General features: G+C 31.0%; 1 protein-coding gene across 1 annotated transcript in view; it reads left to right on the forward strand.

Annotated features, from left to right (window-relative positions):
- The window catches only part of LOC139514195 (NALCN channel auxiliary factor 2-like), a 71,957-nt gene extending 60,703 nt beyond the window's left edge, over positions 1–11,254 (forward strand). The window contains exon 3 of the mRNA XM_071303004.1: positions 6,318–11,254. Coding sequence (XP_071159105.1) covers positions 6,318–6,556 — 239 coding nt within the window. The 3' untranslated portion in view covers positions 6,557–11,254. The remainder of the gene's footprint in view (positions 1–6,317) is intronic.
- Positions 11,255–19,728: the final 8,474 nt, after the last annotated feature.

Here is a 19,728-nt window from a genome sequence, read left to right on the forward strand (position 1 = left end):
ACACGTATTTGTTTCTTTTTAAGTTTGAATAAACATCATCGTGTCATTTTAATTAAACAAAATGTAAGTGGCTGACTGAGGAACGGGGTAGCTGATTAGTTGGAGGAAATAATTTCAAATTTGTAAAGTATAAAGAAATAAGGCGGTTAAATTTTTTTTTCAGAATGAAACCAAATACATCTTGACGAAATGCGCGTCTTTTGTATTTAATTATTTGCCTGGTATATGAGTTTTTATACCCTTCCAGCCATAAATTGCAATGTATCAAACGGTGTATCATCATGACTTGGATACATATCATCTACTTGAAATATCTATGTGTTGTGATCTGTTGCTCTTAAATATTTCCTTGGGAAGTTAAACTTTAATTTCTCCATCTTTTGTTTTTGTTCAAATATTGAATGTTTTATGTTCAACGTGTTTGTTCAAACTAAAAATAATTAATGTGTAACATCGGGTGTTGATGTGGATAGCAACAAAGTAATCATCTAGCTTTTTAAGAAAAGGAGACGTGGTGAACGGTTCTGGGTCTGTGGAATCGGGCATAATATTTGTGGACGATATATCATTCATCGTAGCCTCGACTTCTCTTGTACAATTTGCAACCACGATGTCTTTACAGAGACTGGGAAATATTTGCCCGAGACAAACTTGCATGACAACTATATCATTGGTTTCCTGTACCCTCTCAATAAAACGTTCTCTTTTTATAGATCTATAAATTTCTGAACAGTTGATGTATTATCCAAAACATGCATAAGAAGTGAAATTGGAACAGCACTTCGGTGTTGAATTTCAAGTATATGGTCATTTTTATAAATAAACTCATCATAGATATCAGGACTAAATTTTAAATTTTGCTGTTTGCAAAAGTAAGAATTATTCGAAATACTAAGGATTTTCGTATCCCCATGCATAGACAACCTAAGCCGTATTTGGTCCCACTTTTTTCAAATTTTGGGTCAACAATGCTCTTCAACTTTGTTCTTGTTTGGCTTTCTGACTGTTTTAATCTGAGCCTCATCGATGAGTCTTGTGTAGACGAAACGCGCGTCTGGCGTATTTCATTATGAACTTGTTACCTTTGATAACTATTTAGATGGCAAGTCTTCGAAATGCTTAAATTAATTATCACCTTAATGATCTCAAAGTGAACGGTCCTGATATAAAACAAGTAATCAATTCAACTTTCAGCGAATTTGTTTGTTTTCTACGCAAATAACGGTACACACGCCTGATACCTAAACAGTATTACTTTTTGAGAGATAAAAATAGAAGGGGGAGTATCAGGGGTTGAGTATTGAGATTAGACTAGCACGCTCACTTAGCACTCTTGGGATTTAGCACGGGTATTGGTACTGTGTTATTGCTTCTCATTAGTCCAAGAGATGAACATTGATGTTTGGTTGACAACATGTATGCGTTTTCTGTATAATCATTGGATAACGCATTTTTCTGTGCAGTCATGTTATTATCTATTTTCATATTTTTCTATAGTTTGAATTGTGCTGTTTATTGGCGGATGTTATTTTTGTAGATTTGTGCAGTTTAATGATTCATACGACTGTTGAGTGTCTTAAAGTTCCTCCATGGTCATTTATGTAGTTTGCCATTTTTTCTTAAATGATATAATTTTCCGTTACATAGACATAGGGTTTACTTGCATCACATCCAGAAGTCCCAAACCAAAATACACACACACACACACACACACATATGGTTCTATTGATGTGTCTTCGTAGTCTCCAACGTTGTAATATTTATCCAAAACTAGTAATTATTGGAGGTATTTTCTTTAAGAAATATTTAACATATACTGCTTATTATTTGGAGTTTTACCTTTTAGTTTTAGGGTGAGAATTGTTCTTATGTTTTATATAAACTATATGAAATGCACCGTCTACACTGATGTGGATATTTTTTACATTTTGTTTGTTTTGGGGTGGGTTTTTTTCATAAAAAAATCCAAGTCTACTTCTTTTAACAAACACATATATATTCCCGGGCGTGTATTTCCTATCTTGATTTCCTTGATTGATGATTGCTGCTCACAAAAAAGTTACTACACCTAGAGTTCCAAATGGTGAAGTTGAAATCCTCCCTTCTTGAATTTTAGGGACGCTATCACGAGTTGGCTGACCGTTGTGAACTAACCGTTTCACAGTTGATATAGGATATATTCCTTATGTTATAACTACAATCCCCTTTCGGAGTACCTTGGATCACCTCCAGTTTTGGTGGTGGTCTGTGTTGCTTTGTCTTTAGTTTTCTATGTTGTGTCTTGTGAATTATTATTTGTCTGTTTGTCTTTTTATTTTTAAGCTATGACTTTGTAAGTTAATTTCGATCTATGAGTTTGACTTTCACTCTGGAATCTTTCGCCCCTCATGCATTGTTAACATATTTGTTACAAAATGAACATTAAACACAATAAAAATATAAATAAGCATAGGTAAACATGTCCCTTAAAAGTATGAAACCAAACAATATATCCATATATAATACGATGGAAAGAATTAAGATTCTGCTGTCGCAAGTTTCAATTCCTGTTAAATAAAAGACCATAATCTTTTACTTGGATTTTAGGCTAACAACGTTCTATAAACTATTTTGCGATCTTATTTTTATACTTTCATGTCTATTTTTAACTTACAGATAACCTTGAAGTTGAATGCATCTGCATGAAATTATCAGATGATCTCTAAAAGTACTTTTTGTTTTAATGATTTATACTGTATAGTACAATTAGGTTTTGGGATAAGATAAAAGTAAAAGACATTAAAACATATTAAAAAGAGTTTTAATCGAATACTATGAATGGATTGCAAGATAGTTTATGGCTGGCAAAGTATTCGAAATTGATGAGATATGTATATGTTTCTAAATAAAGTGATTAAAGTTTGTTTAATTGCTCAAAAGAATTGTATGTATAGACACTATTCTATATTTTACATTGAACTTACATATTGCAAAATTCAACACAAGTGATGTTAAATACAGTGCATTCATTATTCTTTGTCGGATTCATAAAGTTCATACTAAAAAAGAACGTACGAATAGAATTTTCATTTTTTTTTGTCACGAATATTAGTAAATCCTGAATTTCAATACATCACTATAAATAAATAAATCATAATATAGGGTTTATATGAAGACTTTGACAAAACCACGAAATATAATTTTAATGAAAATCATTATCATTGTTATGTGATTTAAATTTTAATATGTAGGGTCTCGTAATATAGCAGGGCATCGGTGGCCGATTGCTCTTAGAAGTTTAACTACTGTGTCATTAGACTGTCAACATTGGAGTTGTTAATTCGAACCCCTCACATTCTAATTAGTTATCAAAAGTACCAGGATTATAATTGTATACGCCAGACGCGCGTTTCGTCTACATAAGACTCATCAGTGAAGCTCAGATCAAAATAGTTCAAAAGGCCAAATAAATACAAAGTTGAAGATCATTGAGGACCCAAAATTCCAAAAAGTTGTGCCAAATACGGCTAAGGTAATCTACTCCAAGTGCGCTCCAATCAAATCTTAATTGACTAAGATTGTCAGTTTTTCTGGTTCTCTCGGGTACTTTCTCCACCAATAAATATTGACTGGACGGAAATAGCCAATAGTCATGATAGTGGTGAATGGGTGTTAAAACATCAATCAAGCAATCCTCTTTCCTTTGTCAATGTTTTTTTTAAAACTGGTCAATTGCCAAAATGAAAATCGGCTACTTTAAAAGAAAAATTAGTTCCATTCATGTTTTGATGGGTGTAATATTCTGTTTCATTTTGGGTTTTTTACTCAGACTAACATTTTTTCCTCTGGATCACTGTTCTGGATTTTTTTTCTAATATAGAAATTAGAAGGTTTAAATTCATATTTTAAGTACAGAATTTATTTTTTTGGCAGGTAATATCCCCTCCCTCAACTCTCACTAATTGTCATATAATCAAGGTTCTCAACACTGAATGTCTTCACTCTTTTTCGTTCTATAAATACCGTTTTGGAATAACAATGCAATATTGAAATGGTATGCATGTCTAGAAACAATGACCGATTTTTCCTAAAATTAAATAATGTTCACATTGCGTGCTCGAATAAAATAATACAATACTAGAAACATTACCAATATAACCAAATTAAAGAAAGAATTAATGACTTGATCATTCTATTGGTAAATATGAAAGTTACAGAGGAATCTGTATTATACCTTTGAAATACAAATCCGGAAGGGAATGTCGTGTTATCTGAATTATCTATAGACGAAGCATGTCTCTTCGGAATCGGGCTTTTGCTTTTGTCTCTTTAGTCTTGCTTCTCTCAAATCATTATTCTGGTTGCTCGAGTACTTAATAGTTATTTCGAAGACATCTGTACAAAAAGCATTTGTGTGTACCGAAATCCAATGATATATATGGCAACATTTTACTAGGACTCTGAATTGGGATATGCAAAGTTACTAGTAAAAAGTAAAAACACAAAAATACTGAACTCCGAGGAAAATTCAAAAAGGAAAGTCCCAAATCAAAAGGCAAATTCAAAAGTTCAAACACATCAAACGAATGGATAACAACTGTTATATTCCTGACTTGGAACAGGCATTTTCTTATGTAAAAAATGGTGGATTGAACCTGGTTTTAAAGCTAGCTAAACCTCTCAATTGTATGACAGTCGCATCAAATTCCATTATATTGACAACGATGTGTGAACAAAACAAACAAAAACAATAGGCAAAAATGTCACAAACAGGGGTAAATAGTCTAATTCGGTAGGTCACATTCGTAAAAAGGGAATGGGATTGTAGTTACGACATAAGGAACATATCCGATATCATCTGTAAAACGGATATTCCATAACGGTCAACAAACTCGTAAATGTTGCGGGGAAGCCAATTTGTTTGTTTATCAACGCTACCTCGTTCAATTTTGATCAGTATTCGTACAAAAGGTACCTTACAGAAAAGACCACACGAATCAGTACAGGAAAACATTTAATAAAGATATCAATACAATCAGAACAGGCTAGAAAATAATAAAGACAATTATACATCATCTATGAATGCTAGTTAGTTATTACAGCTATCACTAAAATATCTTAACCTGTACTGATATAAAACTATGCTGCCCTTCTATCTCTAAAACATGAAGAAACCATCGTGAAGTCGACATATTTCGAATTCAGAAAAAGAAGCATTGAATGATTGCTTCAACATATGAATAGGTCAGGTGCCTGTTTAGTGGTTGTCGTTTGTTGATGTGGTGAAGTTTATCGACATATTTCGAATTCAGAAAAAGAAGCATTGAATGATTGCTTCAACATATGAATAGGTCAGGTGCCTGTTTAGTGGTTGTCGTTTGTTGATGTGGTGAAGTTTATAAAGATTAGACCATTTGTTTTCCTGTTTGATTTATTTTTACACTACTCATTTTGGGGCCCGTTAAATCTTGCTTTTAGGTGTGAACCAAGGCTCCGTGTTCAAGGCGGTACTTTGAACTATAATTGTTTACTTTTTATATATTGTAACTTGGATGTACAGTTGTATCATTGGCATTCATATCACATCTTCTTATATCTATATACTAGAAGTATGCATACTTCTTAAAAGACCGGTCTCTAAAAAACTACATGTTTAGATGTAAAAACTAGTATGTTATATGTATTTTTATTTGTATCCATCTGATGGGTTAAGCCTTTTTCAACTGATTTTTATAGTTCGTACTTATTATTTACTATCACACCACTATCCGTGGTTAGGGGGGTGTCGCTAACATGTTTAACCCCGCGACAGTCTGTATGTATATGCCTGTCCCAAGCCAGGAGCCTGCAAATCAGTGGTTTTCGTTTGTTGATGTGTTACATATTTGTTTTTCATTCATTTTTTTTGTACATAAATTAGGCAGTTAGTTTTATCGTTTGAATTGTTTTACATATGTTATTTCGATGTCATTTATAGCTGAATATGCGGTATGGGCTTTGCTCATTGTTGAAGGCCGTACGGTGACTTATAGTTATTAGTGTCTATGTCATTTTGGTCTCTTGTGGAGAGTTGTCTGATTGGCTATCATACAACATATTCTTTTTTTATATACACGTCCAGGTAATGCTGGGTATATTGGAAACTGATCAGCATATTCCTTATTAGATACATTAAGCATTGTTTAGTTTATATTGACAAAAAAACTGATTTGTAAAAGTACACATCAACAAAACCATACAATTCGACAATTCAGCAACAAGAAATAAGCAGTTATATACTATTAGGAATATGTCTATACATTTTTGCGTTTACTACATTTTTTTCTTTTTCGTTTCAGCTCTGAGGAAAGCGGCAAATGATAGTCTTTCTAATAACGATCAGTGTTATCCAGCATGCTATTTAGACTTTGCATGTTCACTTCCGGAAATCAAACCAGAAGTTGTAACCTCAAACTCCTCAATACCATCAAACTGCTGTAGTCATCATATATGTAATTTTTGGACTAATGTGATAGGCTTGTTTTGTTTGTGGTTGGTTAGAACTTTCATACAATATATGTCCATAGGATTAACATAGCTTATGTACTATAGTATAGAATATTTATATAATTTAACAAAAGGGATAATGTTTTGTAAATACAAAGTGTAAATGATAAGAAATGTGTGTTTAATAGTGATAAATAAATATATATATATGTATGTTCTATTTTGAATGACAAATGTGGATTGGTGAAATCAAAACATGTGTGTATAACAGTTTGATAATTAGGTTGGTTAGTTTTATAATTCACGATCATACATTTCCAGTGTCGCGAGACTACAGTAATAATGTGTGACAAATCAATTTTTGAAAAATCAAGCGTTGTCTAGCTATTTATTGTTTGGTTGAAAAATAAGAAATAAAACAATTTTCTTCAGTTTGCTGTAAGAACAATTGATCTACGGTTTGTTAGTTTCGTGATTTATAAACCGCATAGCATGCATTGGATATAGCATTTACAAATTATTTCATAAACTTCAGCTGATTTGCTGTTAATTATAAATTATCACATCATCTGCTGAAAAGTTATTTTGATTTACGAGCAGATTTTATTCGAAAAATTTTATTTCAACCATCAAAGTCATTTAAATACTACCGTGTGCAAACAATTTCCAGAAAAATCTGTTTATATATACTGAACCTCAAAGTACTGAACATACACTTTTAAAATAACGTCGCTCATGCTGCGGTCTTTTTGCATTAATTGAAGTTCCTTAACCAGCATTACCAACATAATTATCTTTGTATCATTCATATGATGAAATATATATCTTTCAAACATGATGAATACATTTAATAGACAATCTTTATAAACTAGTCTTTATCGTCAGAAACTTTTAATATCTCCCAGCAAGCATGTAAACAGCTGAGCATAATAAGCTATTGTTAGTTTTGTTTTGTAAGTTTCTATATTCCCTCTACAATGAAAGGACAAGAATTGTGGCATAATAAAATTTGTCAATTATGATCGTTTTCCTTGGTTTCTTTTTCCATACATTCCTTCTTTGTAATTATCAAAGCCTAACGAAAATCTTATGTTATGTTATTTATTTATTTATGGGTATTAGTTAACAGTGATCAAGTCTTTGAAGGCATTTTTTTACATACTGCATTAGTAACTGTTGCCAATGTATCACACATAACGTGATAATTGCGATACAACTATACTGTTACAACAAGTGATAATCTGCAGTAACAGACTTGTGGTATGCTCTAAAACTATACGATTATTACAAAATCATATGAACAACTAAATGAGCCTTTTCCTTGCACAAATGGTAAAGTTATGTTTGTTTTTCGTTTGTTATTTTTGAAAAGATAAGAGTGTAAATTATAACTATTAAGGCAAGATGATAGTTACCCGAAATTAGGAATACAATGCTAATCTATTTCTAATGTGTTCACCATCTTCCATTTAATCGTTTTGCAGATAAATAAAAAAATAAGTAAATGGTGGTAATGCATTTTAATATCATCTATTTCATCTGTTTTGATTTTCACTTTCAACGATTTTATAGTAACCTTTTAAACCATAGAGCTGATATTGCAAGTTTTGAAATTTTTATCATTTACAATTGATATTTACATATAACTGCTCATATATTTGTTCGGGATATAACGCCTAGTTTCAGCAATATATTGCAATAACTACATTGCAGCAGGTTCAGTAAAGACATGTTTTTGTATGTGGTGATTCTGTATATAACAATCTTGCCAGTTATAGAGGTTTTGTTTTTAACAATTTGATTGTTATTATGTGATAATCAGCATTTTTGTATAGTTTTTGTTTGTTGATTTAATTATAAGCAATAGATTTATTAATCATGTTGATACCTCGACAAACTAACTGGTTCATGTGCTCACGGCCTTCCTGTAAGATAATCATATCAGATTGTTTTGGTTTTGTTTTATTGTGTTTAAATATTTGATTTCAAACAAAATTGTCATTGATAATTGTTAATACTTGATATAAACCTAACTGTCAATGTCAGTTTTCGAGAGTTTTCTATGAAACAACCACCTCATGTTGTTGTCTTAGCTTTGTTTTGTTATCGAGCTAGAACCTAAGACTATCAATGGCAGAAACGGAATCACCCGAACGTCTGTGTCGGTGACGTTTTTGTTACCTGTCAATGAAATATAGAAAGTTTTTTTCCATAGCTTTTGAAATTGTCATTACAATTTTTTTTCCAATTTTGAAACATTAATTATAGAACTGAAAGTTTTGAAATTTTTAGGGATAATATTTAGTAAAACCGAAAGAAGAACACTCGTCCAAAATAACAGCGTCAAATTGGCTATAATCGTATGACTAAACTCAATGGGCGAATTCAAAAAGAAGACAACAACGAAAACTGACGAAATCAACTGGTATAAACAAAACGAGTGAAAATAAGTGTTATTTGTGGAAACATTACTTGTGTTCGGTTTTAACTAGATGAGATGTGGTATGAAGCCTCTATTTATTTGGTATTACATTTAGACCAATACATTCTAAACTTATAAGTACTTAAAGAAGACAGTGAAGAAGAGTATTCATTTCCACGTAAAGAAGGATAACTCTGCCACATACACAGATATTGATTTCCTTTAAAACAATACATAAAGTTACAATTTTTGAAGTATTTTGCAAATATTTATATAGAAGAAATCAAATTAGTTTTATATTAGGAAACAAATGCTTCATTATTCTAGTGTCAAAATGATTATTTAAACATTATTCAAATGCTTTACTCATTTAATCGAGTAAAAAAATACAATATGTAACTGACATTTTTTCTGTTATTTACCATTATCCAGTATGATTTATAACTTTGTACTTAAAGATATAAGAGCAATGACTGTCGAATTTGATAGTAAATGACTAAACTCTTCTCAGAACGTGCATTTCATCTCCACCAAATTCTCGAACCACCGAAGCAGCGTCTGTAATTTTCCTTATTATGTCTGTTTGTAATTGACATATATAAAGTTAAAGTTGATCGTTTTCAATTCAGAACAAGGATCGTTTAATTTCAATTTTGAGAGCAGTCAGCGTTGCCTTGGTATGTGGTATCAAGTTAATTCGGAAATTAAAAATATTATTTACATTTAAACACTCAATTTTCTACCTCTTTTTAAGTTCATTTATTTAGTTACCATACCCAAGATTTTTGTCTTTTATTTTGTTTAGTCACGATCTTGATTTTTCCGTTTCTCAAACTACAAAAGTTTGATTGAATTGGGTATTATACATTATTGTGACATTTGATGTATAAATCTATTCTTTAAATATACCATTATTCATCTGTGCTGAACAAACCAGTATCTTTCCAAATAAACATATTCAAATACATTGAAGAGGACAACAGTTAGGTCTATGTTAATTTAAGACCTAAGAAACTAGGTATATGAGAGCATATTGTGTATAAAATTCACCTGGGCAAGTTGTGTAGATTATTAAAATGATTTTGTTATATGATTATCTAATATTTGCATTTAATGAATGAAACAAATCAGCTGAGATGACAAGGCAAAGTAAAGATGATTCTTATTTTATGAATGATAATGATGCTGGTAAAGAAAAAACCTCGGCTTTGACAATTTTGATTCAAATTTCTTAAGAAGGTTTCTTAAACATTTCTTTTATTAAAAAAAGAACGCATTTAATTAAACATACACTACATCTAATTTGTTAACGAATCTTCTGACAAGTATCTTTTGATTAAGACATCAATATTTATTTATTAAAAATCACAACTATAATATTTTATATCAATAATTGAATTGACCTCAAAGAAAGCTATTTTCAAAATTCGAGATTAAAAACTGCCTTTTGCATATACTAGTTATAAATGAGTAAATGAAAATATATGTCAAACGTCAACTACACAAGTTTTGTTTTCATTTTAAAAAGTTGATAAGTGAATTCGTAAATTAATCATAAAGATATTATAGGGATTATTTAAATTATTAGACGGTACAACAGACCAGGTACTCATGATGTGATGGGATTAAAGCATTTATACTCACACACAAACATCCCTTTTATAAATAAGGAGACGCGGTATGATGGTCGTTAAGACAACTGTTCAACTCTGCCTATCTTCTCTGGTTACATAATGTTGCATTTTTTGTCTAAAAATAAAACAGGATAATTTTTGTTAAAAATACTTCTTGGCAATAAAAGATCAAACAAAATAACATAAAAAAGAAGAAAATGCGTGTCATAATAATTTTTTATTGTTACCTTACTATATTATAAATCCAGAAAAACGTCATAAAGGTTTTTTTTGGCAATATACACATATACCTTTAGTCCTAATGTTGAATAATTAACAAAACTCGTAATAGAAAATTATAGGAAATATATCAAAGGTAAAATCTGGTGAACTTTCTGTTATATTAAAGAATATTTAAGGGATATGCATACCATATAAATCAACAATGTTAATAAATAAATAAATGTAGTTCGACTAAACACGCGTCTTTATAATGAAAATTCATTCTCAATTTGATTTTGATCATGACATAGTTTTAACAAAATACTAGTACTGTTAATTTTTGACAACTTTAAAATGATTTATGGATGATAAAATAAATACCTCCTGTACATCAATATTTACTCGAAACTTCTCATCTAAAATAATCACCATAAAACTTGCCTTGTCAGGTTCATGGTAGTATTGAATGATCAGCTCTCGTAGCCAATAATTATATGCAAATGTTTATTTGAATAAAACATGTTGAAATGTTTGAGACTTTTTTGTTATTAATTAGCAGATAAGTAAAGTAAGCAAAAAGCATCTGTACTATTTTTAATATATACACAAACATTTTGTTTCTTATCAACATATACTCCCATGACAGTTACTAAAGAGGAATTCTTAAACATGTAATAAAGTATATGAAAATAATGGTATTAATTATTTTTTACGTATTAAAATCTTTTGAGACGATCAAGTTGAACTATGGTGTCCTTTCAATTCGATTTGTAGTTTTTTTAAAGACTTTTCTACTTTCTAAACAAAATTTTCACATGTTCTTAACAAACAGGAGAGTTGTTAAGCTCATATGGCCCATAAGACCACGTAAGCTGATCTCATCATCACTTGGTGTCCGTCTTCCGTCAAAGTCGTCCGTCGAAGTCTGTTATTGTCAACTAAAATAGATAGAGAGAAACTTGTGATTGCTAAAATGATCAGCAAAACAAGTTCTACAAATAAGTCCGACTCCTTATTAGAGGAATTGCCCTTTGATCAATATTTTTGTACTCTTGCCTAATATATCAAAAGCATAAAAGACAGATAGAAACTAAAGTAAGGGAAAATGATCTGCAAGACACAATCTACAATTAAAATGGAGGAAACCGTCCGACGACTTTTTATTGTCCTTTGGTTACTATTTTGCCGTTGTGTTTGCGTTTTGCCTTTATGATAAAAATAAAAAATACAAATTTATGACTAAGATTAGCAAAGATCCATCGAAACAACATTTGATACAGAAATTACACAATACTTTTAGATATTTGGGTGATATATTGGCTCTCAATAATGACGACTTCAGTATGTATATTAAAGACATTTATCCCATTGAACTTACTTTAAATAAAGCTAATACTAATAATGAACACTGCCCTTTCCTCGATCTTGATATCTATATCATTAACGGGAAGCTTAATGCAAACATTTATGATAAAGGAGATGATTTTTCATTTCCTATCGTTAATTATCCATTTTTAGATGGTGACGTTCCCTTGTCACCATCTTATGGCGTTTATATATCTCAACTTGTACAATTCGCTACTGAAAAATTATTACACCAAGGTTTTCGATATCACAAACTAGTCAAAACATTTACTAAATTTTATCATCGGTATAAGGAAATAATTCGTAAATATAACTCAACATGCAGACATATTATACGTTTAGGTATTTCACATCCAATCTTTTATGGTAATATTCTTTACAAAGCACAAAAATGTCAGTATTCACTTTAAAAGCTTACAAACCCTTTAAACAGACTTATTAAGAAGGGATATAGTTACGATACTGTTGTCAGGTCATTAAACATTGCATATTTTGGCTTTAATATTGATTCACTTATATGGTCTTTGCAACGGAACTAAACAAATTTTTTTTTAAACAGTTGTTGGCATGACACGGGTTATGTTCTTTTCATATATTTTATGATAGTATGATACTAAACCCCTAACGGGCGGGATTGTGCCTGGCATTCATATGACGAAGACATAATCTTTCAATCCGTTTAATTGAGGTCTGGAGCTGTCATGTCAGTTAACTGCTAGTAGTAGTCTGTTGTTATTTATGTATTATTGTCATTATGTTTATTTTCTTTTGTTACATCTTTTGACATCGAACTCGGACTTCTCTTGAACCGAATTTTAATGTGCATATTGTTATGCGTTTACTTTTCTACATTGGCTAGAGGTAAAGGGGGAGTGTTGAGATCTCATAAACATGTTTAACCCCGCCGCCATTTTGCGCCTGTCCCAAGTCAGGTGCCTCTGGCCTTTGTTAGTCTTTTATGATTTTTAATTTTAGTTTCTTTTGTATAATTCGGAGTTTAATATAACGATCATTGTCATTGAACTAGTATACATATTTTTTAAGGGGCCAGCTGAAGGACGCCTCCGGGTGCGGGAGTTTCTCGTTACATTGAAGACCCATTGGTGGCCTTCGGCTGTTGTCTGCTCTATGGTCGGGTTATTGTCGCTTTGACTCATTACCCATTTCCTTTCTCAATTTTAATAATAGATACTTTAATTAACAAGAATGATCAGCAAGACAAGACATACTTACAATATTTCGAATTATGTTATATATATCATGCTTCTTTGAAAATGACATTAATGATGGTTAAGCTGTATGATTATTTGGAGCAATATAAATCCATACCATTTAAACCAACAGCAGAAGCTTCGTAATTTGCAGGATGAGTTGGTCTTTGGTGAACAACGAAAGCTGCTAATACTGATGGTTGTACCGACATTTATTGTTCAACCACTCGGTCTTTGAGAATTGCTACTGATTTTTAACTTTTGCACTCGATTATCTGCTGATATTTAGAGTGAGTACTTCAATTGTTACAGATGTATACAGTTTGTTCTTATGTTGTGCTGTAACACCATCGCCACGGTCCCAAGTTATTGGGAGCATTAAGCGCTCAAAAACATGTTTTATTATGTGCCTGTCTCAAATCAGGAACCGGAAGTTTAGTTATTGTCGTTGGTTCATGTTTGTCATAAAACAAAATGTTATGCCTTAGGCCGTTAATTTTCTTGTTTAAATTCTCACTTTTTACATTTCGGGGCGTTATATAGCTGACTAGACGATATAGTTGAAGGCCGTCAGGTTGCTTATAATTGCTTACATTATTTCATTTGATCCCTGTGGAATATGTGTCTCATTGGAAATCATACCACAGCTCCTTATATTTATTTTTTCAAGATTATACAACATTATGTATTGATACTTAAGCTCTTTGTGTATTCATGTTGCATACTAAAAAAATGCGCAACATTCATTATGCATTTGGTGTGGTTCATGCATCCTTATTTGTGTGTTTTATAAAGACAGTACCAAGATAATTAAAAAAAAAAGCATACAACTTAAAGAAATCAACTTATGATGATTATATAGATAAAGAGATGTGGTACATGTATACGTTACCAAGTAATATCTTATCAGTTATTTATCAAGAAGACAGTCTTCAATATGTTAAATTCATCTTATGTAAATCTAAAATCGCCACTAAATAAAACATAGATTGATAATTATATTTACATGAAATACGGCCTTATCTCTTAGATAACTGCATTTTGTCCAAAATGTGAATTGAAGTTACCATCGAACATATAAACTATGAATTGATACTCATTCAAATCGAGATAAAATGCATTGTCCTTAATTAATAACGTTTAATATGTAATTATAGTTCAACCAGAACTTCATAAATAAGTAAAACAATTTACCACAAAAAAAACAATTTATATTTTTTTTAAATTTGTCACATTTCCCAAATGAAACCCAACCGTAATAAATAAGTATTGTACTTATCTTGTTTTGAATATTTCAATGTTTCCTCTGCATTATTTCAACATCGTTTATATTGGGATATAAGGATAATTGTCATATTTTATAACCAAGTTTCCGATGAACCTGCACTTGCACTTAATAATGAACACACCTAAATTTTATGACATTCTTGAGAAAACTTTTATCTTAAACAAAACTGAAAGATTCGTGGATAAAAATAAAAGACCATTAACTATAAAGACGAAAAGCAACGCCAGATGTAATTGTTTGTAAATTGTAAACAGGTGCATTGTTATTTGGGGTGCCTTTCTGTCAATAAATTGATTCTGTAAATAATTTGCCTTTATGAGTGACGTAAAGATAGAAGGGGCGTTTCCTTACTATCTCATAGATGGTAGAAACACTATGTTTCTCCATCTCATCTCATCTTAAACTCTATAAGGAAAATTCAAAAACAAATAGTCCCTTACTAAATGGCTACATCAAAACCTCAAACACATTAAACGAATGGAAAATATTCCCTCAAATATCAAAATCAAGAAAATCTGTTTAACGTCAAAAGAGTCAGAAGTAGTTGGGATATCGGTCCTATTTAGTCCCAAATATAAAAAGAGTTTCAAAGTGATTCAATGAGATGATATGATGTGAGCAAATAAAATACATTATTTTTTTATAATGATTTATACAATGTTGCTACTTAGGACTAAGAAATATTTGACGCTTTGTAAAACAAATTATCTGTTAAACGGATAATAAAAATAATGAAACATAATTTTTAACCAAGGGGTTAGTAAATAAACTCATCATAGATACCAGGATTAAATTTTGTATTTACGCTGGCGTGTTCTTCTACAAAAGACTCATCAATAACACTCGAATCCAAAAAAAGTTAAAAAGGCCAAATAAAGTACGAGTTTGAAGAGCATTGAGGAGCAAAATTCCAAAATGTTTGGCAAAATACAGCTAAGGTAATCTATTCCTGAGGTAGAAAAGCCTTAGTATTTCAGAAATTCAAAAGTTTGTAATAATTGTGTGGACGGGTGATGAATGTGTGAACAGTCATAAAGCAAATGCAAATAGGTTTTTCATCGAAATTTGGTGGAAAATTGAAATTAGAGGTAACCATTTCGCCTAAACAGAACCGCTAATACACTAATGAGAAAAAAAGAAGTAAGTAAGTATTTAAGAAAGTAAGTAAATTGTTTATTATAGTGACATGGGTAAATCAGCATAAATAAATAAATTTGTACAGAATATAATTTCATATATAATACACCCGACCCAATGGACCAATAGGTCACCTTTTACTTTCAATTCAATATAAATATTCTAATTATCTTTTCATTGTTTAACAATCAAACATCGTATTAATCAATTTATATCAGTTGGATCCTATTCAAAAATCTAGCTAGAAAAAAATGGCAATATTAGGGTTTCATTGAAAGTTTGTAACATCTGAACGGGTTATTCAACGTGCGTTAGTTTCTATTTCAAAATAAGACTTTAAAGATTATGTCTTACAAAAATAAAAGTCAAAGATTCCAGCTTATGATTTTGTACGACTAACGAGCATTTTTCTGCAAAAGATTCATTTGCGAAGCTCAAATAAAGAAGTTAGAAGGCCACACAAAGTACGAACTTGAAGAGCATTGCGGACTTAATTTTTCCGAAACTTTTTGCCAAATACAGACAAGGCAACCTTTACCTAGAGTAGAAAATTATTCGTATTCTTATTAATTCAAATTGTCGCAAATAATTTATTGATATTACCATATTAATTATAATTCATGTCAACACAAAAGCGCTGACTACTCGACTGGTTATAAATTTAAAAAAAAACCGCTTCAATGAGACACAAAGCAACACATTTAAAACCCGACTTTCCTTGCAGAATGTTATAATTCTGTTTTCTTATCTATTAAACTTTTAAGGAAAGTGTAAAACACTTAGTATAGATACTATATAATTTTCTTACAAGGTACATTAATTTACAAAACAATTGATATGGATATACATTCATAAAAATTATAATGAATTATCATCTAACAAACTTGTGTCTGCAAAACAAAGTGCACCAATCAATTATATGTTTCATTGATAAATCAATTGCTTTCAAAAACAATCTATTCTGACAAATTATTGCAAATGTAAACTAATCTTAATTTAGTTCTCTGACATTTTACATTCAACAAAAGTTGAATAATTAAAGTCATGGAGTACAGTTATTTTGAATGTTAAATGTAAACGACCCAGTGTATATTTCAATTCATATGTAAATAAGCTTTTGACATCCAATATTTAAAGGTGCCATGGTAGCTGCGATAAATGTTTCAAACTCAAATAAATATTGATGTGACTGAGGATCTGAAATAACAGATATGAACCAATGGGTTTACCCAAACTAGGTTAAGTAATCTGATAATTCTGACTGAAACAAGGTTTTATGTGAAATATCTTACAAATCTTAAAGTAAGACCACTCCATTATAACGATTTTTTTTTATTATTAGACAGTATAGTGACATGTGTACAGTTTTTGCGATTAAATCTTAAAAATCACCTTCGTATAATTGTATAGATTCAACTACCGGTATAGTATGTTCATACAAACACGATGAAATACTGAGTACATGTCCATTTTATCCTCAATTTCTTCAAGTTGGTTTCATCAGAGTAGAAAATTTTTATAAACATTAAGGAATGTAGCCCTATGGTTTGTTTTCGTTTCACTTCGTATATAATTCCTTAAAGAGTTTCATTACAAACTTCGCCTCTGTACTGGCGGCTATTTTGAATTTCTGATGATTCAGGACTTTCACAGGAACAAATTTGTCAAGTTTGGTTTCAATTAATGCAGTCATAGTGCAGTGATTCTTGAGATTTGTTTACTATATTTAGTTCATTAGAAGTTAGAAAAGATATGACAGTCCTATTTGTGGACAACATGATATCAAAATAAGAGCATACGGAATGGGCTCTGATGAGTCTTTCGTAGACGAAACGCGCGTCTGGCGTAAATATAAAATTTTAATCCTGGTATCTATGATGAGTTTATTTCCAACCACTGGGTCGATGCCACTGCTGGTGGAGATTTATTTCCCCGAGGGTATCACCAGCCCAGTAGTCAGCACTTCTTCATGTTCATAATTATAAATTAACTGTTAACAAAAAATTTTGAAAATCTAAGGCTTTTCTACCTCAGGAATAGATTACCTTAGCTGTATTTGGCAAAACTTTTAGAAACTTTTGGTCCTCAATACTCTGCAGTACTTTTGAAATAAGAACACTTTTCAATAGCTAGAACGAGCAAAACGTGTGACAATGTCAGTATGTCACTTAATTCTAAAACCTTTTGTTTAATTGCGCTTTAATTTGTTTGTCGAATCATTTTAACATTCTCAAGCTTGTAGCTAACTTTTTCTTTTAAATAACCGGGTTTACAAAGTAAATATTCCTCTTCAAATAAGTTGAAGTTCCCATTTTAGACCCGGGACCAAACGACTACTAGTCTAACTAAGATATGTATCTCCTAAAATATACCTTTAAATGGTTGTGTTCAAAAGGAGATACAATACTTTTCCAACTACTTTCATTTATATCTAAATTCTCATTGATCTCATTATTGTTTGTTTATCTAAATAAATCTGACATAGATGGAAACTTCAAACGGGGTAATTTTCAAATAATGTTGTAACATATAAAGACGCTGAAATCGCATTGTTTCAACACCAACAAATAAGTAAATGCGTTTTATGCAAAGGGGTTCATTGTCATAGAAAATACCTGATAACTACATTTCTTGTATTCAACCACCCTATACTGTAAAACAGAAAACTAATTAGGAGTTAATTTTACATATTTCGTTATTTCACTTTGCTCCGTTTAGAGGACTGCACTTCTGTTTATTGTTATATTTTAATGAAAAAGCACTTTACGCCCATATGGGCCAATGTAAGATAATCACTGATAATTGTCATCTTACTACTGAATAATTACAGCGAATACATCACTAGTTTTATTAGTAGAATAGGTTTTTTTTTTTAAACATGTCTTACTAATCCTTAATTATTTATCTATAAGACATTTTTTTACAGAATAGTTTTGTATAGAGTAGTTGAAAAGTAATGGGGTTAATAATTTATTTAATCGTATTATGTAATAAACATCTAAGACTTTTGAGGTAAAAAATTGAAGCGTGAAATTTTGTTTAATACGTGACAATTTCAACTATAGTCTTTTTTTTGTTTTTGTTAACATGATTATATAGGCCAGTTGCACTTTAAAGACATATAGAGAAAACCATCTTTATTAGTTGTACTTTAAGATACTTCATGTTTGTATTTATTCACTCTGTCCTGTTTTTCTTGTAATATAGTGTATATGTTGTAAATGTACATTGTCACAGTGCATGCTGTCATAGTGTTCAATAAACTCTTAAATATTAAGTAATTGTAATAAAGTGGCAACTAAATTGTGTAAGCCAAAAGTTAGGTTAGTTAATAATGTTTGACTTCTAAGTAAAAGCGATATCGATGCAAAATCCGTACTTGTTTAATCAAGTTAGATATCATTAAATCTGGTAGGCATGCAGTACTTTTATTTGATAAAATTGGTCAAAGAACCAAATGGTCGGGTTGTATATAGTTATCAAAGGTACCAGGATTATAATTTAGTACGCCAGACGCGCGTTTCGTCTACATGAGACTCATCAGTGACGCTCATATCAAAATATTAATGAAGCCAAAGTTGAAGAGCATTAGGATCCAAAATTCCAAAAAGTTGTGCCAAATAATGCTAAGGTAATCTATGCCTGGGATTAGAACATCCTTAGTTTTTCCAAAAATTCAAAGTTTTGTAAACAGGAAATTTATATAAATGACCACATTATTGATATTCATGTCAAAACCGAAGTGTTGACTACTGGGCTGGTGATACCCTCGGGGACGAAACGTCCACCAGCAGTGGCATCGACCCAGTGGTGTAAATAGTTATCAAAGGTACCAGGATTATAATTTTGTACGCAAGACGCGCGTTTCGTCTACATAAGACTCATCAGTGACGCTTATATCAAAATATTTATAAAGCCAAACAAGTACAAAGTTGAAGAGCATTAGGATCCGAAATTCCAAAAAGTTGTGCCAAATAATGCTAAGGTAATCTATGCCTGGGATAA

This window comes from Mytilus edulis, chromosome 3 (genome assembly GCF_963676685.1).
Source record: "Mytilus edulis chromosome 3, xbMytEdul2.2, whole genome shotgun sequence".
In the NCBI taxonomy this organism is placed as follows: Eukaryota; Metazoa; Mollusca; class Bivalvia; order Mytilida; family Mytilidae; genus Mytilus; species Mytilus edulis.